The 23,837-nt window shown below is 42.3% G+C and overlaps 4 protein-coding genes and 2 long non-coding RNA genes across 10 annotated transcripts; 5 read left to right on the top strand and 1 right to left on the bottom strand.

Moving 5' to 3' along the window:
• Positions 1-598: 598 nt before the first annotated feature.
• Positions 599-2,246, bottom strand: rpl15 (ribosomal protein L15). The gene is made up of 4 exons (XM_049750452.1): positions 2,095-2,246; positions 1,461-1,642; positions 1,091-1,227; positions 599-953 (listed from the first exon to the last, which is right to left on the bottom strand). The coding sequence occupies exons 2-4, from the start codon at positions 1,630-1,632 to the stop codon at positions 648-650; spliced, it is 615 nt and encodes a 204-aa protein (XP_049606409.1). The 5' UTR covers positions 1,633-1,642; positions 2,095-2,246; the 3' UTR covers positions 599-647.
• Positions 2,247-2,490: 244 nt separating this feature from the next.
• On the top strand, positions 2,491-7,677 carry sf3a3 (splicing factor 3a, subunit 3). The gene is made up of 17 exons (XM_049750440.2): positions 2,491-2,730; positions 2,847-2,894; positions 3,383-3,435; positions 3,559-3,664; positions 3,755-3,827; positions 3,966-4,057; positions 4,136-4,218; positions 4,306-4,444; positions 4,512-4,580; positions 4,645-4,712; positions 4,835-4,942; positions 5,072-5,141; positions 5,220-5,384; positions 5,974-6,084; positions 6,588-6,678; positions 7,266-7,321; positions 7,487-7,677. Exons 1-17 carry the CDS (start codon positions 2,635-2,637, stop codon positions 7,562-7,564), a joined length of 1,506 nt encoding a protein of 501 aa, XP_049606397.1. The 5' UTR covers positions 2,491-2,634; the 3' UTR covers positions 7,565-7,677.
• Positions 7,678-7,857: 180 nt separating this feature from the next.
• Positions 7,858-13,935, top strand: hlcs (holocarboxylase synthetase (biotin-(proprionyl-CoA-carboxylase (ATP-hydrolysing)) ligase)). 2 transcript variants are annotated; one of them, XM_049750421.2, is made up of 10 exons: positions 7,858-8,232; positions 8,666-8,828; positions 8,932-9,938; positions 10,083-10,265; positions 10,500-10,780; positions 11,315-11,382; positions 11,678-11,838; positions 12,013-12,127; positions 13,072-13,285; positions 13,552-13,935. In XM_049750421.2, exons 1-10 carry the CDS (start codon positions 7,993-7,995, stop codon positions 13,721-13,723), a joined length of 2,604 nt encoding a protein of 867 aa, XP_049606378.1. In that variant the 5' UTR covers positions 7,858-7,992; the 3' UTR covers positions 13,724-13,935. The 2 variants fall into 2 exon arrangements, with proteins under 2 accessions (XP_049606378.1, XP_049606377.1); XM_049750420.2 differs by having other exon boundaries at positions 8,648-8,828.
• LOC125986668 (uncharacterized) lies at positions 12,134-12,977 on the top strand. The gene is made up of 2 exons (XR_007487737.1): positions 12,134-12,712; positions 12,784-12,977. It is a non-coding gene; the product is annotated as an uncharacterized lncRNA (long non-coding RNA).
• Positions 13,936-13,965: 30 nt separating the features above from the next.
• On the top strand, positions 13,966-18,580 carry tiprl (TIP41, TOR signaling pathway regulator-like (S. cerevisiae)). Of its 3 annotated transcripts, none has more exons than XM_049750448.2 (8): positions 13,966-14,121; positions 14,602-14,728; positions 15,268-15,447; positions 15,788-15,887; positions 16,213-16,344; positions 16,463-16,558; positions 16,739-16,801; positions 18,341-18,580. In XM_049750448.2, the coding sequence occupies exons 2-8, from the start codon at positions 14,625-14,627 to the stop codon at positions 18,467-18,469; spliced, it is 804 nt and encodes a 267-aa protein (XP_049606405.1). In that variant the 5' UTR covers positions 13,966-14,121; positions 14,602-14,624; the 3' UTR covers positions 18,470-18,580. The 3 variants fall into 3 exon arrangements, with proteins under 3 accessions (XP_049606405.1, XP_049606406.1, XP_049606407.1); XM_049750449.2 differs by having other exon boundaries at positions 14,048-14,202; XM_049750450.2 differs by lacking the exon at positions 13,966-14,121 and adding an exon at positions 14,364-14,529.
• A 717-nt stretch (positions 18,581-19,297) lies between these two features.
• Positions 19,298-23,621, top strand: LOC125987007 (uncharacterized). 2 transcript variants are annotated; one of them, XR_007487847.2, is made up of 4 exons: positions 19,298-19,421; positions 19,991-20,086; positions 21,021-21,116; positions 22,173-23,621. It is a non-coding gene; the product is annotated as an uncharacterized lncRNA (long non-coding RNA). The 2 variants fall into 2 exon arrangements; XR_007487846.2 differs by lacking the exon at positions 19,298-19,421 and adding an exon at positions 19,558-19,806.
• The last annotated feature ends 216 nt before the right edge of the window (positions 23,622-23,837 follow it).

Below are 23,837 nucleotides of genomic sequence, written 5' to 3'. Positions count from 1 at the left end.
TCAGTGCAGGCAGGGGAGAGTAGTGATGATCAGCTCCACTGATGGAAGCTGGAAATCTGTGCATTGGTGACTGGGAGGGATCATTGTGTGGTCGGTTCCCAGGGCTGGCCGTGCCGCGTGAGAATGAAAACGATACGCACGACTTGCCTGCCCCCGGTGACGTAGACGAGCTGAGATGGAAAAACGGGAAGCAAGCTCCAAAGTAAGTGGCCCGGTTTGTCATAAATCTCATGCCCCCAAAAGCCCTCAAATCACATCCGAATTTTTAATGCCGACGCAGGCCTTTTATGAGCGCCAATGTTCAGCCCACTTTAGTGTCCCCTTTCAAGGTTGCCCAGATCAAATTTGAGATGTACGTCTAAAATGTATCTAAATTGTGAAAAGATATGTCCTACTGCCTAATCTTATCACAAGTGGCTGCAATGTATTTTGTACTTGGTTTCAAAAAATGCCAATCAAAATGTGGAAAAAAGTTGATCAGAGCAGACCAAGCAGAAGTCAAGTTAGATGTGCTACAATTTTGCTTCTAACCCAAACCCAGTGAAAAAAAGAGATGGCTGCCCTCACATCTGTGGAAGGAGCACAAGGGAGCACGCTGGCAAATGAAGGTTCTTTATTTGTTTTAGAGATTCCGAAACACGAGCTCTCTAACGGTAACGGTGCAGCTGCAAGGTGTTGCGCCTCTTCCAGGCTGCCCGGCGGGAACCTCCAATGGTCTGGTGGAATTTATGACCCTTGCCCAGCCCACGGCTCTTCTTTCCTGCAGAGGTTAGGCCGCGCATCTCTCTATGCTTGTGCACAGCCTTTGTGATCCATTGGGTTTCTGGGTTGCGCCTGATCGTCTTATGGAAGGGGTCTATCAAAATCACCTCAAAGAACTTGTAGGTGGAGTCCTCACCCACCCAGTAAGAGTTCAGCACTCTCAGAGCGCCGCAATGACGGCCGGCGCGGCCCTGCAACAACAAAAAGTCAACACTTTATTAGACTCTACAAATACAGCAGGACCGACCGACCGCCCGCCTCAGCGCTCGTCATAGTTCAATGCAAAATGTATACGTGTATATACGTAGCTCTACATATGTATACGTACCTCGGCAGTGGACTGCAAACTGCGGGCAAACTTGATCTGGTTAACACCGTGGTGCACTGGCTTTCCATAAGTGGCACCTTTGGGCACGGGGCGTTTACGACCACCACGGCGCACACGGATACGGTAGATGACGTAACCTGTTTGTTCAAACAAAATGCAAAGCGTTTCATTGTAGAAATCATAAGCCAGTTCAAATTGCCACGGACACACTTTCTTTAACCGAATCAGTGTTCAGATTCAAATAACGATCAATCATTTTGAGAGCGCAGAGTGAGCAAATCGAACGGAAATAGTAGCAGGCTCGCCACCACAAATCGATTCCCTTCCCAAACGACAGTTTATACTTGATGGCAAGGTCCCAAATATTTACCTTGTTTGGCCTTGTAGCCCAGCCTCCGGGCTTTATCAGGTCTGGTAGGTCTGGGAGCACGATGAAGGTTTGACAATTGCCGATACTGCCAGCAGCGCACACGAAGCAAGAAGCGCATCACATCTGACTGCTTCTTGCGCCACAACTCCTGCATATAGCGATATGCCCCCATGTTGTTTTATCTGCCAACAACAAGAAAAGGACTGAAATCAAGACTTGATCGCCTCATGCGTCTTGCTTTCGTAATGACAGTCATTCTACCTTCCTGCCTATGAACTAACCCTAACCCTCGACGGACACTCACTCTTGTGACTGACCAACCAACGCGCCGCGCCATGCTGTACGTGGGCAGCAATTAAAAGTAACATGACCAAATCAAACTGTTTTTGACATTCTCAGAGCAACGTACAAGGAGGAATGTTTGAATGACTGTAGCGCCGCTTACTCATATGCCTAAGCCATTAGCATCAACAAATGTGACTTTTAAGACAAGAAAACAAAGTCTTCGTCATCAAATAATCAGCAGCACCTGTTCACAATTCTAACGTGCACACAACGCCTAACACCTAGTAAAAGGATGCACACGTACAACATGCGATGGACATAGATGATGATTAGGGGAATAGCACAATACCTAGCTAACGCGATGGTGGGCCAGCCGGAAAGAGGACGCACAATTACCCAGCATGCAATTTGAAGACGGTGTCAAGACGCGATCTGTGACGACTGCGCGATCTGAGGTGCGCGTGCGCAAAAGGTTAGGGCCATCTTGGATGGCGAACGCCCGCGTAATTTGCATTACGCACTTGGTCAAAACGCATTCACACGAGCAAAATGCACAAGTGGTACCTGGAAAGTGCCGACGCAAATACGGCGCGCATAAGTCACATCGGCAATATTAGGTCGTTATTCCTAATTCAAACTGTAGTGTATTCTTTTAACGTAACGTTCTGATTCCGCCTCTAAATGGCCGGGCTCTTTGTACAAAACGCCAGTCCAGTAGATGGCGATATTGCACCGGATGGATGTTTTGTGAACCTCCTTTAAACTCCATCAGGAACAAGAACGGTCGGCCCGAAGTGTTCCATACCGCGTTTTATGGAAGTACCTTGCCTTGTGCGAAATCTTTAACCATTTGCCTGTGCTAAGTGCGTATTACGCTATTGTATGAAACATGGAGACAATTTTGGAGCAGCAACGTCGCTATCATGAAGAAAAGGAGAGGCTAATGGATGCTAAAACAAAAGAAGTGTTGCACAAGAAATCGACGGTGAGGTGTTCCCACATTGTGCTACAGTTAGCATGATTCTATAGCTACAGTATGCACTCGGGACATTGTTAAAATAAATAGTATGATTGTTTATTTGAACGCTGCTGTGTCAACAGTTGCGGGAACAGATCAATTCGGATCATAGGACAAGAGCCATGTTGGACGTAAGTTGTTGTTTTTGAACTTATTCATTTGATTTTGAATGGCCATTTTGCCATGATCGGTCTTGTTGCAATATACTCATCCCCGACAAATTCTGTATCTACACCCTGGCCGCGGGAGAGCTAGCGCACGCAATGATTGAACTTGACTACTTTTCGATCATTTGTTGAAAACCGTCAAATTGATCTTGAGCAATTAGCTCAAATCCCGTCGCGGTCTCGTGGACTCGAGCTCATGAGACGACTTGCCTTCCGTGATTTGTGTCTTGTCCCATCCCTAGTCATGAATGAAGCCATACATCAGCCACAACGTACTTCCTTTCCAAGATGGATTTGCCATTTCATTTGTCAAAATAGCTTTTAATCTGATGCACTTTATTTTCGTCAAAACAACAACAACTTCGATTCCAATGTGCCAGCACCCCAATGTTGCCAAGGCTGCCATATTTTTTCATCTTTCATGTACGCTGACTCTCCTTTCTTTTTTGTAGCGCTATATGGAAGTGAGTGCCAATCTCAGAGACTCGTATGAAGACAAAGATGGGTACATTTGTTTTCCCAGATTTATAAATGATGACTTCTTTTTTGTTGTTGTCATTTTATGGTAAAATGTCAATGCATTTTTCTTGAAGTGTTCAGCATTCATGCCCGCCCTCTATGTTGACAGAATGAGGAGGGATGAGCTCGCTGCCATCTCGGGGCCCAATGAATTTGCAGAGTTCTACGACAGACTTAAACAGATAAAGGAGTTTCACAGGAAGCACCCGAATGAAGTAAGCGATCCATAATTGTAGATGATTGATGTAATGGAATGCTTTCACCCCCCAATGATTGATTGATTGATTTGATTGCTATGCTTGTAGATTTCCATTCCAATGTCTGCAGAATTCGAAGAGCTGATGAAAGCCAGAGACAACCCGAGTGATGAGGCTCAGAGTAAGTGTCAATATTTTCCACCGCACTGCATCCTAACCTTTATAAAAGTCGAACGGGAGTTAGCTCACGGGTGTCCAGTCTTTTTTTCCAACGCATGCGTTTGTAGATCTTAACGTGCGTGCAAATCCATTGTTGCAGACCTAGTGGAATTCACGGATGAAGAAGGATACGGCCGCTACCTTGACCTGCACGATTGCTACCTGAAGTACATCAACCTGAAAGCAGCCGAGGTTCTTTTATTTTGCAAAATTCATCTGACTCGATGAAGCAAACTCACGCCGGTACGTGTGTATGATTTCTTTCGACAGAAAGTCGAGTACATCACTTACCTGTCATCGTTTGACCAGCTCTTTGACATCTCCAAAGACAGAAAGAATGCAGAATACAAAAAGTAATGATACAAAAGGAAATGTCAGGACTCGAAGGCGGATATCAGTGTGCATGCAACACGTGGACCACGCTTTTGAATTTCTTGCAGGTATTTGGAGATGCTGCTGGAGTACCTGCAGGACTACACAGATCGGGTCAAACCTCTACTCGACCAAAATGACCTCTACGACAAAGTGCTGTCAGACTTTGAGAAAAAGTGGGAGACGGGCACATTTCCAGGGTGGCCTGTAGGTTTGCTTGAAGCTTGCTTGTCTGAGTGTGACTCGTTGTTTGAATGAGCTTTTTTGATCACAGAAAGAGACAAGTAGTGCTTTGACGCACGCCGGCGCTCACCTGGATCTCTCGGCTTTTTCGTCTTGGGAGGTAAACGACAGATGCATTGCATGTGTCATTTCACTGCCACATATATGTTATTCCTGTCACACAGGAGTTGGCTTCCTTGGGTCTGGACAGATTAAAGTCTGCTCTTCTGGCCTTGGGACTGAAATGTGGAGGGTGAGAATGCCTTCAACACGTAACGAACGACACATTGGTGCCAACTATACCCCAATTTCAAATGGTTGAGCAACAGCTGAATGTGTCTTTATTCTGTGTCCGGTCCCATGTGTTTTGGACAGGACTCTTGAAGAGAGAGCTCAGCGACTCTTTAGCACCAAAGGCAAATCTTTGGACCTGCTGGATCCGTCGCTTTTTGCCAAAAATCCCAAAGTGAAAGGTCCTAAGAAGTATGTGTTTGGAAACCATACATGAGGGAGGCGCCAATAGCGATTTGTCACAGCACTTGTGTGTGTAGATTGTACACACCGCAAGTGGCTCTAACTACTCTCATTGATTTCCATTCACCCTACCTGCAGGGACACCGAACGCAACAAGGAAATTGCCTTTTTGGAGGCTCAACTCTACGAATACGTCGAGATCCTTGGTGTAAGTATGAGAACGTTAGCAAATGTTTTGAAGAGAATAAGTCATCGACAAGTGTGTCATGTTCATTTGAATTTGTAGGAGCAGAGGCAGCTTACTCACGAGAATGTGCAGAGGAAGCAAGCGAGAACTGGAGAAGAACGTGAGGAAGAAGAAGAGGAGCAGATCAGCGAAAGTGAAAGCGAAGACGAAGACAACGAGATCATCTACAACCCTAAAAATCTGCCCCTGGGTTGGGATGGCAAGGTAGAAAAGCTTACTCGCCTATACTGTACAATGGGAATGTCAAAATGGGTTTGACCAAAGAAATTGCCAATCGTTTTTGACGCCAGTTAGAAAAGAAACTTTAGTGGTTTATAATTGGCCTGTTTCTGCCAGATGCTTGAATAGTTGATGTATTTACGCTTTGGAAAAGTAATTTGCAGTGGCGTCTATAAAAATGCTCATGCAGTCTAATTAGCATCCATCTTTCTATGTAGTGATGGGAAAAGAAAACCTACCAGTTTAAGTTTTGTTGTTTTAGGTTACTCCTCTGATGGTTTAAGAAATGGCAAGTCAGTGTGCGCTTTCAGACCAATGTGCCATCGAGAGGAGTTGGGAGGAAAAAAAACCCAAAACATCTGGGCCGTGACTCAAATTTGAGGATTCGTTTTCCCATCACTACCCAATTGTTCATTAAAAAGATGCACGTTCGATTTTTGTATTTGTCAAATTTGAAATTGTCATTTGAATTTTTCAAAAATAGTTTGGAATGACATGCAGAGCAGCTGAATTGATCCAGCTCCTAATCATGGTCAGCACACAAGCATTGCCTTTGTTTTGACTTTTTTTCCAGCCAATTCCATACTGGCTCTATAAACTCCACGGACTGAATATCAACTACAACTGTGAAATCTGTGGAAACTACACCTACCGAGGACCCAAAGCTTTTCAGAGACACTTTGCGGTAATTTGTGCTCAAGCAAAGATTCCTACTTTGGCTTTTTGTTGTACTTCAAGGGAATGTTGACCTCTGTCTGGCTGGCAACATCATGACCCATGTTACCTGTCGCTGCTCCTCAACCATCCTGGTGCCGAGTCAACACCGTTTGACCTAAGATGTAGAATTCAAGTTAAGGTGGCCAGGGGCCAGATCCAGCCCACTTCATCATTTGATCTGGCCTATGAAAGCAAATGATGTCTGTCAACTTTCATAACCCTCACTCAAATGTTTGTGGCATCATTTTTTTGGGGGGGAATTATTATTATTTATTTTTTTAAACCATTTTTACGGAATAATGGTTGAACAAACTGCTATCCTTGACACCTGACGTTAATGGGAATCTAGCTTTTTTTTTTTTTTTGCGTAATAGGAGCTACGATGAGACGATGAATCATTTATTTGGTTTCACCGTGGTAATGGCACCCCGAGGCAAGAATACGTTTGATATGTATTTGTGTTTTGGATAGGAATGGAGGCATGCCCATGGCATGCGTTGTCTCGGAATCCCCAACACTGCCCACTTTGCCAATGTCACCCAGATTGAGGATGCGGTTTCTTGTAAGTAACATCTTTGTTGAAAAGTAAGCCCAGGCTTTACAATGCAACAATTGCCCGAGCCGACGGTTACTTTTGATGCGGACTTACTTCCATGTCGTACTCGCAGCCATCTCCTGGAAATTGGCTCCATGGTTTTGCTCAACCGCACTCACCACGAGCAATAGTTAAGCTGCATTCTCCTTAAGTTGGTTTCTAGGCTTTTAGGCATTATTTTATTTCACAAATGAATTTTCTTTCCAATTTAGAAATAAAAAGTGTCTAAAGATATCAGTGATCAATCCAAGTGACTTTTGAATATGACATATTTAGAATTGACTTCAAACATGTTGAGTTCATGATATTTTTGGGCAAAGTTAGTATTGTCCTGCTCCGTGCAGCACCAGTGAATTGAAGGCGGCCCAACACAGTCTTTTAGTATTGATCTTGAACCCAGCTGCAATTTTTTGGGATTGTAGGGTAAGGGTTAGTCAGTAGGTTTGTTCTAACAACTTTTTCTTTCTTTCTTTCTTTCTTTCTTTCTTTCTTTCTTTCTTTCTTTCTTGCTTTCTTTCTTTCTTTCTTTCTTTCCCTCCCCTCATCAACACCAGTGTGGGCAAAACTGAAGTCCCAAAAGGCCTTAGAGCGCTGGCAACCTGACACCGAGGTAAGAATGGCAAACATTTTAGATAGATGGATGTCAGTGGGTCACATTTGATCGTTTGGTCTGATGTCTTTTAGCATATAAGAAAAACAAAGGAATGATCTTGCCGTTCCAATACTTGACCAAGATTGCAGAAATGTCTTAATGGCTGACATTTGTGTTTTTCAGGAGGAGTATGAGGACTCTAGCGGAAATGTAGTCAATAAAAAAACATATGAAGATCTCAAGAGGCAGGGTTTACTGTAGATGTTACTTTAACCAAGGTATTACTTGGATTTGGAGCTACCTTCCATTCCCAACATTGGTATTTTGCAATTTTTGATCATCACAATAAAGATCATCATTTCGCTACTTCAAAATGTTTGTATTTTTTTTCCCAAGCGGTTTGAAGTGATGTTCCAGATGCTGTTAATGGTTGACGATATTTTTCCACAGGACTCCGGTGAAGCACAGCACTGCATTTCTCTTTTCATTTTAATACCTACTACATTTTTATGCTGGCTAACCCTAACGCACTTATTAAGTCCTAGTATTGTTGCCGTAGTCCGTCATCAATCATGGCCGACCTGCCGCGCATGCGCCCCGCAAGTTGTTGCTTCAGACCAACTTCTTCGTGGCTCAGATAAATCAAACAATAAATAATCAGCAATGACACCTTCCGCGACAGTTTTAGGATGTTGATAACCTTGTGTTACGTGTATTTGTGGGTGCGTTTCCACAAATGTTGTTCAGAGCTGATTGGCAACAGCGTCTCAAGGCTGACGAGCAGCCTGCGCTTCTTCCGCACTTGGCGCCGCCGTTGTTCTTCGTCGTCCTCTGTATCTGTCCTGCCAGCCAATTCGGTTCCTTCAAGCCAGCGCTCGCCTGTCCTTTTGCAGCTGGGAGACGAGTCACTTGTTGTTGCTGAATTCAAGGTATTATTATGAACAAACGGTATACGTTTTCATCTCCTCCTCCTCCTCCTCCTCGCAACTACTTGAGAGCATCGCACCGTGCGTCGTGCGTCATCATTGGCGTATTCGCCGTTTGAATGTCCAGCTTCTTGTCGGAATGATCACCGAAATTGCATGTATTACTGACTCGGAAAGTAGGAGCTTATACAGTACCCCCGCGTTGTCTTGTTAAGATGACTGCGCCAAGTTTCAAAAGTAAGTAAACATCATGAAAAAGCCATAGATAAGCCGCAGCGGTTTATTTTCGTCCAGAAATGACATGTCTAAAAGTGCTACGCTTTTCATCAGTGTGTATTTGTTCAGTCAAGGCACCATGCACTGACCTGCCAATTGGAAAAAGTTGATTGAACACCTCATTCATCTGCTTTCGTGACAGGATCTTCAACTTTTGCAGTTGCCCAAGTGGTCTGACTTTTGCCGACCTTTGGCTTGCCGCCCCGGCCGGCCACTCGGCACAGTGGCTCAGGCCAGTGTTGACAATTTCGGTCGACTGGCTGCAGCTTTTTTCGAGGATCGCCTACAACTGGATAATGGACTTGTGCCATCAAAGATTGCCCGTATGTATCTCTGTTGTTGGTTAACCATTGTTATCTTACATGAACGTGTGTGTGTTTTATGTATTTTTATGAATGACTGTATATGTTTTCTTGATCTACTCAGTGATCAGCCTCCACGAATCCATTCTTGGTGAATTGATCCAATGTCCAGTGGATGTAAAGTCAGTTCCCTTTGACGACAACAACCAGGGTGTCAATGGTCAGCCTTTGTCTTGCCGCTTGTTACCCTACCTCCAAAACCCCCAGTTCTGTCAAAGTGAGCCACTTCTTACTTACTCTTGTGCAAAGAAGAACAAAGAAAATCAAAGAGAGTCAGGACTAAGTTGCTTCAGTCAGGATCAAGGTACTGTCTCTGAGCAAAGTCATCTTCACATGGAGAACCACAGGAAATCGCTCCACCTCTCGAGCTGCCCCGAATGCCTTGAGCTGGAGAATAGCACAATCCTCTCTGTCAAATACACATCCTCAAAGAGCATTTCCAATACGCCTCCAGATGACTTGCTGTGCCTGGATAGTGAGGATGGCACTTTTCCCGACAGTGAAAAAGATGCCAAAAGTTCTTTTTGCAAAAGCCACCAATTTGAATACGACCACAAACTGCCGCCGAATGTTTTGGTCTACACAAATGGTAGCAAAGAGCGCTTCCGAGCAGTTCGTCGGCTTTTAACCGAGTGTCTCGACATGGAAAAGTACACTATATATTCTCTTCAGCCACATCAAGTCCTGAGTGAACCTTGGATGGAGAATTCCAGGCTCTTGGTGCTCGCAGAGGAAGAAGTGCTCACCCCCCAGCTTCACACAAGATTTCTGAACTACCTGAGCAACGGTGGGAGCGTCCTGGGGCTCGCTTCCTCCCTGTGCCCTGCAGGCATCTCTCTGGAGAATAGAGAGCAACAACCGAGGCAAGTGCGCCGACTGAGCTTCACGCCAAAGGACAGCACACAACTCGAGCTGAGCGTGTTGGCCAGCGGGAAGGTCTTTGTCAGAGATGTTCTGCGACCAGGGACATTGGAGCTCTGGGGCGAGATCAAAGATGGCACGCATCGCAACGATATGGTTATCATCAGGCTAACTCGCCGAGTGTATGGAGGGGAAGCTGTCTTGTGCCAGGTGAGATCTTTTGCAAATCATCATATTATTTAGGGTTAGGGGAGACAATCTCCACAATGTCAAATTTGAAGTGATATAATTTCAGATGTTTTGACCTCAGTCTGTGAATTTTTGGAACCCTTGGTATGTATTTCCCGTTGGCAGATCCACCTGGAAAACATTGGCGACTTCCAAAAGCCGGCAACTGAAGTTTTGGATGGGTTCAAGGTAAACACTGCGCTGCATTATCAACTCGTGACAGAAATCCTGACTTCTCTTGGCCTCGACTGCCAACAAGCACAAAACCCCCCAGCACCGAGTCCAGTTTACCTTCTGGCCACCTCTCAGGTAAGGCTCTCAAGACTTTTAGAAACACACTCACAGAAGTTTGTGTTTGCACATTCTGGACCACAGTCATGTGTTTGTTTTGACAATGCAAGCCATTTTCCTCTTCCATTTAACATTGTGCGGTGATAGCGCCTGGATACTTACTAGTGTGGGTGCAAACCGTTTTTCCATCTAGCCTTTGTTGAAAGTGTCAGTACAAATGCTTTCTTCTTTTATCCTCTGTCTTTCACACAGGAGGCCAAAGCTAAATTTGTTCAGTGTTTATCCACGCACTTAAACCAAGACGGTCTGGTGGTGACGTCAAAGGCCTCCCTGAGGATAGTATCCAGTCGTGCGCTACAAGATGCCGCTTTTGCGCACGACTGCTCTCTTCCCCTCGTCACCGATGGGCCCGAGTCACAGAGCTGGGCCAACTTCTGTTTGGATACCTATGGTGACAACCTGACAACAGTTCTGCTGGGGCACACTTTGCTGTATGCGGAGGTTGTTTCATCCACCATGGATCTGGTTGAAGGGTAACACATGTTTTGTGTTTATGATTTACGACATGTAGAGTGGCTGCTATACTGAGGCTGGCTGTATGAAATTCATCTGCTTCTGTCTACTTCTCAACCTCACATCAACAAGACATGATAGGTCATATCAATAAGAAATAGTCCTATTTATTGAGCACTTGGCTATAGCAAACACAGTGGATGCATTCATTGTACCATGTATGGTTATTTTCATAAGGTACGAGGAAAATGGACTGATTATTTTGATAGACTATGAAGAAAAAAAAAAAAACCCAGGAAGGCACTTGGAAAATGTCGTAGAACCGAAGCGCATAAAATGGAGGTTGAGCTGTATCTCTTTTCACATCTTTTCAAGTTGTATGTAATGATACAGTGCGATTTTTGCTCATTTGAGGTTCCTTTCACCTCATTTTGACCTTTAAGACCTGCTCAACAATATACAGTTAATGATCATCACAAACTATTTGCTTTCTTTCTGTCTTTCTTTCTTTCAATGTTGTACTTTTTAACATCTTCTTATTTGTCTCTCTCTAGACTTAATCTGCATTTACCTGAAGATGTTGGCTTGATAGTCATAGCTGCTCAACAAAGTCAGGGCAAAGGTCAGTCAGTGCTCCTGCATAGTAAGTCTGCATACACTGCATGCCCGGCGTATATGCAAGCTGTGACTGTGAAGGTGTTTCCCCCCCCCCCCCCCCCCCCCTTTCTTTCTTTCAAAAACACAACCTAGTACATTATTAGAATTCATTCACTGTCAGTCCAGCTGAAATGGATCTTCTTGGACATCAATAACAGTGAATGAGTTCAAAGGTTAATGAAAGGGGAGTCATTTCTGAATGACATTAAGGGAGGGGAGAAAAAACCTATTCATCCATATTCATGTGTCCACCGCTGCAGGACGGGGAAGAAATACCTGGCTCAGCCCTCTTGGTTGTGCCATGTTCACGCTATGTGTCCAGATAAAGCTGAATTCCAGGCTTGGCAAGAGGATCTCCTTTCTGCAGCACCTGGCTGCTCTCGCTGTCATCGAAGCTGTGCGCACGCTTCCTGGATATGAGGTATCAAAAAACACAGCTGTATCAACACGTATGGACTGTAGTATGTACTAGTACTCTAGTGGTCTTAAAGTAAAAGCAACAGTCTCTGAGATTTTCACAATCATTCAAACGTTAATCATTTCAAAACACATGGTAAATGGTGATATTTCGATTATATTTTCCAATGTTCCTCAGGACATTGACCTGCGGGTGAAGTGGCCCAACGACATCTACTACGGCCGTCGGCTGAAGCTCGGAGGTGTTCTTGTGACTTCCACTGTCATGGGTTCAACTTTTCATCTACTAATAGGTAACCCTCTCCTTGTGGCCTTCCAGTGTTTAGTACGTATCTTCAAGGTCTTCACTCCACTCCAATCATGTTTTTGTAAAAAGATGTGGTGCCATTTGAAAGATTTTTACAGGTTTAAAAATAGCTGTGTACTACCTCATCGCAACGCTCACAAAAATTCAAGTATGTATTACAAATAAACATGGCTGCAGGAAAGAAAAAAGACGGACGGACGGACGGACGCAGTAATCCCTCGCCACGTTGCATGCACTTTGCCAATTGCGGCATCACTATTTTGCGGGTTTTAATTCAAAATGAATGGAAAAAGTAATTCATGGCCAGCTAGACGAACCGAGAAGGAGTGGCGGGAGAAGGCGTTGAAATATATGCCCTGATGCATCGCTTGACAGGTACACTTCAGATACATCTTTAGTACACCCATGCCCCTAGCGGCCAAGAAGAAACAACGTGCTTTATGCCCCAATACCATTGTATAAATGAATACATTGCTATTTTGCGGTTCGGGTTCATTTATCGCAGGTGGTTCTGGAACGTAAGTCCAACAATAAATGAGAGCTCACTGTATAGAAGATGGACAAATTTGAGGTTTTTTTTTTTCCTCCATCCTTAATTTCTACATTTCTTGACTGATTAAAAGCATTCCAAATTTCCAATAGGATCGATCGCTCAGGTCCGCTTCGCCGCCTATATACAGATAAGGCCAGAGTTTGAATAAAGAAGTTACAAGGCAACTCTCGACCCGCTGCGTTCATCTCTTTACAGCAGCAGTGTGCATTTGCTTTCAAGTTTACACCTGAAACATTTGGAAAAGGCCACATATGTAAATAAAGCGTGCATATTTCTATCAAAACCGGTTTAAATGTGATGTCATTGTCTTTAACTCCTGAACCTGATACGCCAAAACGTTGTCATTTTTGTCATGTGGTTATGTATGTACTCTCCAGGTTGTGGCTTCAATGTGAGCAACAGTAATCCAACAGTGTGCATCAACGACCTAATCCAGCAATACAACATTGAGCACAACTGCAAGCTGCAAGCCCTTAACTGTGCACAGCTTATTGCCCGGACAGTCAGCTGCCTAGAGGCCTTCATAGAGGGCTTTCAGCGCCATGGTGCAGAAGCAATTTTGCCAGTCTACTACAAAAGATGGCTTCACAGGTGAGCACCGCTGACACTTTGGCATGAGAAATTGCGTTTACTAGCATAATGTTCCTTTATTTTTCATTCATATCAACTCCCTGAGTATTCCTTGGACCACATTGAGCAATATCAGGCATGCACACAGCGGCCAAAACAATATGACGCTTCTCCAAAACCATGCGTGCGTGCGCGCGCGCAAACACTTGCGCTTCAATACGGCAGAAGGGTGGGATAGATATAAACAGGGAGTCACCTGGTTTTTTTTTTTTTAAATTTCATTTCAGCGGAAGTCTGGTACATCTTTGGAGTGAGAATGGACCAGAAGCTGAGGTGGTGGGTCTAGATAGCAATGGCTTTCTTCAAGTCCACAGTACGACGCAGGGTATTATTTCAGTGGAGCCTGACGGAAACTCATTTGACATGCTGAAGAACCTGGTGGTCATCAAGCAGCATTAGGACCAAAAACATCTTGTTCTTGATAGATAAGAAGGTGCATTTATTTACAGCTGTGATTACTCATTGTGTAACTTTGTTTTTGTTACCTAATGTCACACCTTGTGGTAAGTTGTGCAAAATTGCATTTAACTGATCATAGCCTCATTTTCTTGATTTTAAAACCTCCAATCAAGGAACAGGGGGTGTCAAAAAAATGGAAATTTAACTCCAAACTGTTGTATTCGTTTCTGTTCCGTTATTTTGTTATTGCATTGAGTGTACAAATAAAGCTTTAAAAAAAGACGACGAAGAAGACGGCGACAAAGAAGAAGACGGCGAAGAAGACGACGAAGAAGAATAAGGAGGAAGAGACGCAGCAGCAGCATCTTCGTTATCATGATCCTTCTCCAGTGCCTGCAGTAAGATGAAGCACATTCTTTAACCAAAGAGAAGACACGCCTGCATTAGGAAGCCGTTAACAGAACTTCATTTTAAATTAAGTATGTGCTAAGTATTGGCGCCATCGCGGCGTACCCACCATTTGGATTACGACGGGACTATTAATACGACGGGACTATTATTTACAACGCAGTGGTTATTTTGCTGTGACCGGCAAGTTCTCACATGACCTTTTTTTTTTTTTTTTTTTTTTTTTTTTTGCGCATGTACAAGTACCGCCTCGTAAAAAGTGGGCCAGCTAGTATGCTGCATTTGATGAAGGTGGTGAAGCGGATTTCGTCCACTAGCATTTAGCCAGTTAGCACCTCAAAGCGTTCGAGTCGATGGCTGATTCCGATGGATTGGTTTTTGTTCTCATCATTCTAAGTGTAAAGAAATAAACTCTAATCCTTAAACTATGCTTCTAGCCGGTTAATGTGGACTTTCCATCTTTTCTGCAGCGGATGCTGGCCTACGATATAACATGATTTCCCATGGTTTTAAGAGCAGCAAAAAGGACTTTACCTTTGGTCCTTGGAAAGTTACAACTGCCCAAAACCATATCATGAAGTCCAAAGACATTGAAAGGTGAGACGTTATCTTTTTTCGACCCAACTCTCATTTATTGTGTCATTTAACTCCAGTGTAGACTTTATAACGAAAAGCCCTTGACTTAGTCTATGCATTCAAATCAATCCTGCTCAATATCAACGGCGTTTCTATCCTGAGCAAAGAATGAATTTAACTATATTCTTATCATGCTCTGGAAAAACAAGCCAAAACGCAGCAAGTCATTCTAAAACATGAACGACTAAGATGGTACTAACCTAAAAGAAACGGAAGGTAAGAATATAAAACATTTGAATATAAGACATCAGAATCATTTTGCAACCCTCTTGGTGTTGAAATCATTTCTGTAAGCTAGATTTTAAAATGTCGGATTTTATTTTAGCTGTTGAGTGTGTTTAGCGAGACACACGATGCGATGCAGATTTTGGCTTACTAACCCCCTTGGTTTCTACAGTATTTCTATTTGGCAGTTATTCACATTTAGTGGCCGGGTGTTAACCGTATCCTGTGTCATAAAGACGCTTGCTTCACGGCAATGTTTCTGTTTTTCTTTACAGATTAGCCCAAGAGTTGAACTTGCCTGCCCTTCCAGAAATGTTATTTGGTGACAACATCCTGCGCATCCAACACAGCGGTGGCTTTGGAATTGAATTCAATGCCATTGACGCCCTGAAGAGAATCAACAACTCTGACGACGCTGTACAAGTGGCTTGTGCTCGACAATGGCAGGAGAGCAGGCAAGATAATGACAACCTTGTACTTCAAATTGCCAAATAGGTGTGAGTGTATATGTCCGAATGGTTGTTTGTCTATATTGGCCCTGAGATGGGTTGGTTCACTCTAGAAAATGACAGAGGTAGTAACACACTACCTACACTATGTACTGTCATGAAAAAATATCGCTACAGTCTGTCTATATTTGTAGACAGTCGAGAGAGGGGGAGAGAAGGAAACAAGCATGCGCGTTTGACTACTTCTGAAAGTGTGTTTCTTGCCGTTGAAACCTAAAGCAAAACTTGTTGAACACGACAGGCAACCAAGAAACAACTGAGTAAAATAGCTTTGGTTTTCTTCCAGACTTGCTTCTGAACACGCTCAAGAGGTGGTGAGACCATATGACTGGACATTCACCACAGATTACCGAGGCACCCTAATAGGAGAAGAAAGGCAGTTAGAGGTGGGTCTCCGGAACACAACAAAGCACCTCCTCTCAATAAGTGATGTCTCCAAATAACACAAAACCTACAAAGATCAAAGCAGAAGACTAATTGTGAACACGGAAGTGCACACAGGTAAGTAACCCTTACACAAGGTACATTGTTAACCCATGAAACCTTGGTCAGGAAGAGGCAAAATGGGAACGAAAACATCATGCTTGCCTTTGAGTTCAACCGGCTTAAGTGGAGTTGTTGGGCTGCGGTCAGTCACTCCATCACTTTTTGACAGGATGTCTATATGTCGTGTTCAAACTACTTGTGTGCAATTCTCACACTGATTTCAAGGTGACCGAGACTACAGAAAGAATCAACTTGGAGAAGCTGAGGGCCCGTGAACAGATTGTGTTCTTTGATGAGGTCCTACTGTTTGAGGATGAGCTGCACGATCACGGGGTCTCAACGATAAGTGTTAAAATTGTTAGTGCTGTCTTGATACTTGCTCTTCTACCACGATATCTGCCAGGCTTTTGGGTGCATTAATGATGTGTTTGACATTTTATTTTCTGAAATTGCCACCACCATTGTGCGTACGCAGAGGGTGATGCCCACCAGTTTCTTCACATTGCTGCGTTTTTTCCTGCGAGTGGACGGTGTGCTGATAAGACTAAATGACACGCGGCTGTACCATGAGGTAAATTTACAAGGAATACGGCTGACCAAGTATACGGCGTATACTCGCTTCTTTTTCAGTGGCTATTGCAAGCCTATCGCAGCTGACTTATTCTGTTGATTTTCTTGTCTATTCTTTTCTTTTATACCATTATTACGATTGAAAGGTTTATCGACAATTGAAGGTTTCTTTTGCTTCCAGGCTGGACAGAAGTACATGTTACGAGAGTTCTGCACAAGGGAAAGTAACATAGCAGAATTAAAGGTAAGCTTTGTACAGTGATGTTGTTCTTATAAAATGAAGGGAAAGTGTTAGAGATTTGCCCACTCCAACTTATTTTGCAAGAACCACACGGTAGACAAGCAAGTTCTTTTAGACACCTGCAGGTGGAGAGTTCACTCGTTGAAGGAATGAAGTCTAAAAACGCTCCCTCCTGCAAGGGCATATTTATTAAGAGAAACAGAGTGGGGGTAAGAGTAGGTTGAATAGGAAGCCCTTGTGCTCTAGTCAAAACATATCAGGGGATGTTTTACGACCTTGTGGAGGATGGGACAAGGTAGGTTATTTATTACCGGTTGCATTCCAACATAATCATACGATAAGGATAATCTGAAAAACCCTAACAGAAAGTAACATCAGAATTAAAGGTAAGCTTTGTGTGGTAATGTAACACGTTCCACATCAGACTTGAGCAGATAACGTGCGGCCTGTGGGCCACATCTCTCCCCCCCAGTCTCTTGAAGTACCGCACTATTAGGCGCACTTAAAAACGTAAAGTTTACTAAAAAAAAAAAACACAGTGCGCCTTATAATGCAGAGCGCCTTATATGTGGACCAATTGATGAATTTGTTGATCCATACTGGTTGTACACAGCGCTCTGCCAAAATGTTTCAGTACATTTTAGTACGAGTAGTAAATTACAAGGTCGCACCGCTTCCCAGCGTTACGGCAACCGTGGTCAGGGGCCGTCACTGAATAGCTGTTGTACCCGCAAGGCTATTTCATTTCAAAATAGGCTGTTGCGTTAATGTTTCCGAGTACGTTTATGGATCAATATCCAACGGAATCATAAATAAGCAGCACCAATGTGTTAAATCAGTCTTTAGTCAGTTCCGATCACTTTTATGGGAGAGAGTTTGAGAAACCTAATTGTTTACAGGGGGCCGCCATGACACTTTGCTGAGGCTCATGGGAGTCTGCGAGCTGAGGCTCATGGGAGTTTGCGGGAGGCTAATGCTATGACAGCCGCGATACGCATGGAGCTATATCCTTTCAAAATAGGCTGCTCCGTTAATGTTTCAAGAATGGAAGGGAAACATAAGTAAGCAGTACCAATGTGTCAGATCGAACTTTAGTCAGTTCCGATCACTTTTACAGGAGATAGTTTGAGAAACGCGATTGTTTGCAGAGGGCTCATTGGTTATTGGCGAGTGGATGCATACCGCAACCCTAGTCAACCTCAGTTTGTTGCAGTATAGCTTCTATTTTATGCACCTTTTAATCCGGTGCGCCCTATATATGAAATCATTTCTAAAATAAAAAAAATTCAATGAGGGTGCGCCTTATAATCCAGCGCGCTTTATTGTGCGTTAAATTTATTATAAATGTTATACGTATGTGCGAGTAGGACCTGTGACCTACAGTATGTTGATGTGGGCGGCATTCACCCAATGCTGTGGATGCCAACAACAGTTAAAGTCTGCCTACTCCACCTTTGGGTCCTGACTGTTGCTCATGCCTATGCACCAAACAGTGTAAAACAATGGTAAGTTTATAACAGATTTTCATTTTCTGTCTTTCAGAATGTTCCTACCTCGCTCTACACTGATCCCAATGAAATTGCTCAACATTTAACCTTCAAGCTAAGTCGATGTGAGAAGTTGATACTTCCTGAGCAGGAGCATGATGCCATTAATGAAGACCTTAAATGACCACTTCATTCTTCTGTGTTTACTTCAGTAACATAATGAACTATCTATAAAGTAGAATTGGTAACAAATGACTTATTCAAACAATAAATAATAGTTACCATTGTGTATAAAGTTGGTCTGTGTATTGATGCTTTCCAATTTAAGTGTTCTATGTGATGGTTGAAATGCAGAAAGAAAAAAACAAATTGATAAAAATCCATCCATCCAATGTCTTGTGCTTGTCTGGAGTTGAGATGCGGAGGCAGCAGCTTTTAGCGGATCGCTATCGAGGTAGGTTTTGTACTTGAAAAAATATACGTCACATTTATGGGGGACATTTATTTGATAAAATCCAACACCAAGAAGACATGCCATCTTGAAAGGCAACTTGAAAGGGCTTTCCCCGCTGTGGGATGAATAAAGTTCAATCATCATCGCTTCAAAACCATTATTATACTACAGAAAAGAACCCGCATCATCATGTGTGAGAGACATGCCAGTTAATTAGTGCGCTATTACATCAACGCATTATATTGTAAGTTTAGTCAATGCAATAGAAGTTGCTATATGACGTCTGTTCACATCGCAGTCACGTGACATAAATGGGTGGAACTTCCGCCGAAGTTCAAATCCGTGGGCAGAGTTAACTTATTAAAAAGGGAGTGGGCAGAAGACTTATTTAATTTATTTAAATGTATTTTGAGTGTGCATCATTATGTCAACGCATAACTGTAAGTCTACTAAACAAAACGGCGGATGCTATATGACGTCTGCCACGTCGCAGTCATGTGACGCGGAAATGACGCCAATGGGCGGAAGTTCCGCCAAAATTCAAATCAATGGGCGTGGCTTTCAACAGGAAGTAGGAATCCGGCAATGGCGGTGAACGAGACACAGCGGATAGTAACACGACGACGAACAAGAGAAATATTTCTATTTTCTGCTTGCAACTCGACCGTCTAGAGTGTACACGGTAAATACAACTCATTGTTTTTAAAAAGAACTACTTTTGTTGCCCTGAAAAGCGAGTGAGTGTAGTGGGACGTCGAACTCGGCGTCTGCTGCCAGCCACAGACGCCGAATTTCGACGATTCTCCCTGGTCAACGGTTGTAAATGATTGCGTTGATTAAAACATAAAACTTTATTTAACTCTACTTTTAACTTTGCCGTTTTAGATAAGCGGGTATTACGTCGAAGTCATGTGCCGTGGAAATGACGTTAGTAGGCAAAATCCCGCCAAGATTCAAATCCGTGGGGGCGAAATGGCCGTAAGCGAGACAGCGGATAGTAACACGACGATTATCAACAGAAATATCTTTATTTTCTGCTTGAAACTGGGCCGTCTAGAGCGTACACGGTAAATACAACTCATTGTGGTTAAAGAGATTTACTTTTGTGTAGTTTGACTAAAGTTGTCGATGTAGCTAGCGTTCACTGTGTAATAGCTATGTGTAACTAACCCTAGCTGAAACGTAGTCGCGTTGCCTTGTATCTTTGAATGTCTTGAGGGTAAATGTTAATGTTTAATTTCATTCCTTTAGGTTACATGGTGTTTGTTGGCTGTATGTTTTCCACTGTAAGAAGAATGAATATACACATCAGTTGGAGGCTCGCATCATTGACCAGGCGCTACAATGGTGAGTAGCCCTTTCTTCCTCCATTTATGTTAAACACCTCCTATTTCATGTCTAACAGTAATTGATTTAACACATAAACAATAGGTAAATTGTGTGTGGGCACTCTCAATTTAACATGTGTGATTATACTGCCTAATCTGTCACTGAGTATATTGTTGCAAAGTAATATAAGAAATAATCCAAAGTTGTAATTCAGAATAGTTTTCAAAAGACGACCATTAGAATTATATACAAATCTGATTACCCTGAACATAACAAGTAATTTCTTAAAGATTTGGTCAGACTGCTCAAATGATGCCTAACAGTAATTCATGTAACACATAACCATAAGTAAATTGAGTGTGGGCACTCTCTAGTTAACATATGTGATTATACTGCCTAATCTCTTACCGAGTATGTTGTTGCAAAGTAATATAAGAAAAGATCCAAAGTAGTAATCCAGTGTTTAATGTTCTCTCAGGGCTCAAGTCAAGATTTGGCACCATCATGAGGTGAAATTTGGAATTGCAGCACATCCAATTTTGCCTGGGAACAAACAGATTAAATAAGTCTTACTTCTTGCCAATCCTTCCCGATTTTGCCAGGGAACAAAATAGATTAAATAAACTAAATACGTTTTACTTCTTCCCATTAAATGAGTTTAATACGTCCTATCAGGTCTCAAGTCAAGATTTGGCACCGTGCTTTGTTGAAATTTGCAATTGCAGCAAATCCTATTTTGTCTGGGAACAAAAATAGATGAAACAAAATAAGTAAGCCATTAATAAATTAAATAAGTCTTGCTTATTCCCACTCCTTTGAAAAAAGTAGTTTAAAACGAGGGCCACTCCCTCAACCTTTAACCCTAACAAGCCCTAACCCCGCACGTCACATTGTGTTGTATCTGCGAATGTTGGTTGAGGCCAAATGTTAAAGTTTTCTTTCATTCCTTTAGGTTCCTCGGTGTTGGTCGGCTGTACGTTTTCCACCGTCAGAAGAATGAATATACAAATCAGTTGGAGGCTCGCATCATTGACCAGTCGCCACAATGGTGAGTACCCATTTCTTCCTCCATTTATGTTAAACACCTCCTATTTCATGTTTAACAGTAGTTGATTTAACACATAACCATAAGTAAATTGAGTGTGGGCACTCTCAAGTTAACATATGCGATTATACTGCCTAATCTGTCACCGTGTATATTGTTGCAAAGTAATATGAGAAAAGATCCAAAGTTGTAATTCAGAATAGTTTTCAAAAGACGGCCATTACAATTATATACAAATCTGATTACCCTGAACATAATAAGCTATTTGTTAAATCACAAATTCTTCAATTCAAAGATTTGGTACATTATCAGACTGCTCAAATGATGCCTAACAGTAATTAATGTTACACATAACCATAAGTAAATTGAGTGTGGGCACTCTTAAGTTAACATATGTGATTATACTGCCTAATCTCTTACCGAGTATGTTGTTGCAAAGTAATATAAGAAAAGATCCAAAGTAGTAATCCAGTGTTTAATATGTCCTATCAGGGCTCAAGTCAAAATTTGGCACCATCATGTGGTGAATTTTGGAATTGCATCACATCCAGTTTTGCCTGGGAACAAACAGATTAAATAAGTCGTAGTCTTAAATAAGCCACCCCTTCTCAAACAACTAAACTCTGCCCATTTTGCGCAGTAGATGTTCTGTTAATACCTAGTATTTAAACAAAGTCATAATTTAAATTACTTTCAACATTCATTCATCCATTCAACCACGGCTAGTCCACTCGCTCTTATTACCAACTCCTATCAATGTAACTAAGCGTTTAATACGTCCTATCAGATCTCAAGTCAAGATTTGGCACCGTACTTTTTTGAAATTTGCAATAGCAGCAAATCCAATTTTGCCAGGGAAGAAAAATAGTCTTACATGTTCCCATTAAATAAATTAACTAAGTCTTGCTTGTTCCCACTCCTTTTGAAAAAAGTAGTTTAAAACGAGGGCCCCTCCCTCAACCTTTAACCCGAACGAGCCCCAAGCCCGCACGTCACATTGTGTTGTATCTGCAAATGTTGCTTGAGGCCAAATGTTAAAGTTTTCTTTCATTCCTTTAGGTTCTACGGTGTTGGTCGGCTGTACGTTTTCCACTGTAAGAAGGATAAAAGTCCAACGGTTGGATGTTGGCGAAGACGTCTCCGGTGAGTCCTTCCTTCCTTTTTATTCATTGGAAGTCACAGACAACAATAGATAAAGTAACACAATGTTAGAGGTAACTACATTTGTCTTAAATTGGATAGATTACTTCTTCCCACACCATTTCAAACAAGTAAACTGGCCATTTTGTGTGTTTATACCTAGTACTTATGCAGTCATAATTTAAATGAACAAATAAGATTCATTCACTCACCCACTCACTCATTCATTCAGAAGATCCAAAGTTGTGTGTGCTGTGTAATTGAGAATAGATCTCATGTTACTCCACTTGCTCATATGACCAACTTCTATCAAATTAGCTATTAATACGTCCCATCAGGTCTCAAGTCAATATTTGGAACCGTAATTTGTCGAAATTTGCAATTGCAGCAAATCCAATTTTGCCTGGGAACAAAAATATATTAAACTAAATAATTCTTCTTCCCATTTAAATAAATGAAATAAGTCTTTTCTTCCTAGTCCTTTTTAAACAAGTAAACTGGCCATTTTTTGCAGTCGTGTTTATGTTCATACTTAATATTTATCCAAAATCATAATTGAAATGACTTCATTCATTCATTTTTGAAATTTGGAATTCCACCATATCCATTTTTCCCATTAAATAAATAAGTTTTACTTTTTCCGTTTAAATAAATGAAATAAGTCTTACTTCCCACTCTTTTTCAAACAAGTAAACTGCCCATTTTGTGTAGTATATTTTCTGTTTATACCTGGTATTTATACAAAATCATAATTAAAATGATTTAACTAACAATTAAGTTAATGAACTTATTCAAAAGAGTCTTTAATATGTCCTATTAAGTATAATATTAAGATTTGTCACCATCCTTAGGTATAATTTGGATTTGCAGCAAATCAAATAGACAAACGCATTGGCCAAGTTATTTTAAAAGAGCATGTGGGGTGATGTGATGTCTTTTTTGGGATGATGTTTTGCATTTGTGATGTCATACTCTGTTTTTTGTGATGTCATATTTTTGGTTCGTTAGGCTAGGTGCTAGAGGCTAGGTGCTAGAGGCTAGGTGCTAGAGGCTAGGTGCTAGAGGCTAGGTGCTAGAGGCTAAGGTCTAGGTGCTATGGTCTAGGTGCTAAGGTCTAGGTGCTAAGGTCTAGGTGCTAAGGTCTAGGTGCTAAGGTCTAGGTGCTAGAGGCTAGAGGTTAGGTGCTAGAAGCTAGGTGCTAGAGGCTAGAGGTTAGGTGCTAGAAGCTAGGTGCTAGTGGCTAATGTGGTTAGGTGCTAAGGTCTAATGTGGTTTGGTGCTAAGGTCTAATGTGGTTTGGTGCTAAGGTCTAATGTGGTTTGGTGCTAAGGTTTAATGTGGTTTGGTGCTAAGGTCTAATGTGGTTTGGTGCTAAGGTCTAATGTGGTTTGGTGCTAAGGTCTAACGTGGTTTGGTGCTAAGGTCTAACGTGGTTTGGTGCTAAGGTCTAATGTGGTTTGGTGCTAAGGTCTAATGTGGTTTGGTGCTAAGGTCTAATGTGGTTAGGTGCTAAGGTCTAATGTGGTTAGGTGCTAAGGTCTAATGTGGTTTGGTGCTAAGGTCTAATGTGGTTTGGTGCTAAGG

Source organism: Syngnathus scovelli, chromosome 19 (genome assembly GCF_024217435.2).
Source record: "Syngnathus scovelli strain Florida chromosome 19, RoL_Ssco_1.2, whole genome shotgun sequence".
NCBI classification, from domain to species: domain Eukaryota; kingdom Metazoa; phylum Chordata; class Actinopteri; order Syngnathiformes; family Syngnathidae; genus Syngnathus; species Syngnathus scovelli.
The sequence above is the reverse complement of the archived record's forward strand: the minus strand, read 5'-3'. Positions and strand labels throughout refer to the sequence as shown.

Excerpts from the sequence above, each read along its gene's own strand:
- tiprl (XM_049750448.2), top strand. The coding sequence starts at position 14,625 with ATGATTTCCCATGGTTTTAAGAGCAGCAAAAAGGACTTTACCTTTGGT. Across the intron at positions 15,448-15,787 it reads CGACAATGGCAGGAGAGCAG|ACTTGCTTCTGAACACGCTC; the intron begins GCAAGATAATGA and ends GTTTTCTTCCAG. Across the intron at positions 16,559-16,738 it reads ACACGCGGCTGTACCATGAG|GCTGGACAGAAGTACATGTT; the intron begins GTAAATTTACAA and ends TTTTGCTTCCAG.
- rpl15 (XM_049750452.1), bottom strand. The coding sequence starts at position 1,632 with ATGGGGGCATATCGCTATATGCAGGAGTTGTGGCGCAAGAAGCAGTCA. Across the intron at positions 1,228-1,460 it reads GGGCTACAAGGCCAAACAAG|GTTACGTCATCTACCGTATC; the intron begins GTAAATATTTGG and ends TTGAACAAACAG. Across the intron at positions 954-1,090 it reads GTTTGCAGTCCACTGCCGAG|GGCCGCGCCGGCCGTCATTG; the intron begins GTACGTATACAT and ends TTGTTGTTGCAG.
- hlcs (XM_049750420.2), top strand. The coding sequence starts at position 7,993 with ATGTTGATAACCTTGTGTTACGTGTATTTGTGGGTGCGTTTCCACAAA. Across the intron at positions 11,839-12,012 it reads GCACGCTTCCTGGATATGAG|GACATTGACCTGCGGGTGAA; the intron begins GTATCAAAAAAC and ends AATGTTCCTCAG. Across the intron at positions 13,286-13,551 it reads TACAAAAGATGGCTTCACAG|CGGAAGTCTGGTACATCTTT; the intron begins GTGAGCACCGCT and ends ATTTCATTTCAG.
- sf3a3 (XM_049750440.2), top strand. The coding sequence starts at position 2,635 with ATGGAGACAATTTTGGAGCAGCAACGTCGCTATCATGAAGAAAAGGAG. Across the intron at positions 2,731-2,846 it reads TGTTGCACAAGAAATCGACG|TTGCGGGAACAGATCAATTC; the intron begins GTGAGGTGTTCC and ends CTGTGTCAACAG. Across the intron at positions 6,085-6,587 it reads CTTTTCAGAGACACTTTGCG|GAATGGAGGCATGCCCATGG; the intron begins GTAATTTGTGCT and ends TGTTTTGGATAG.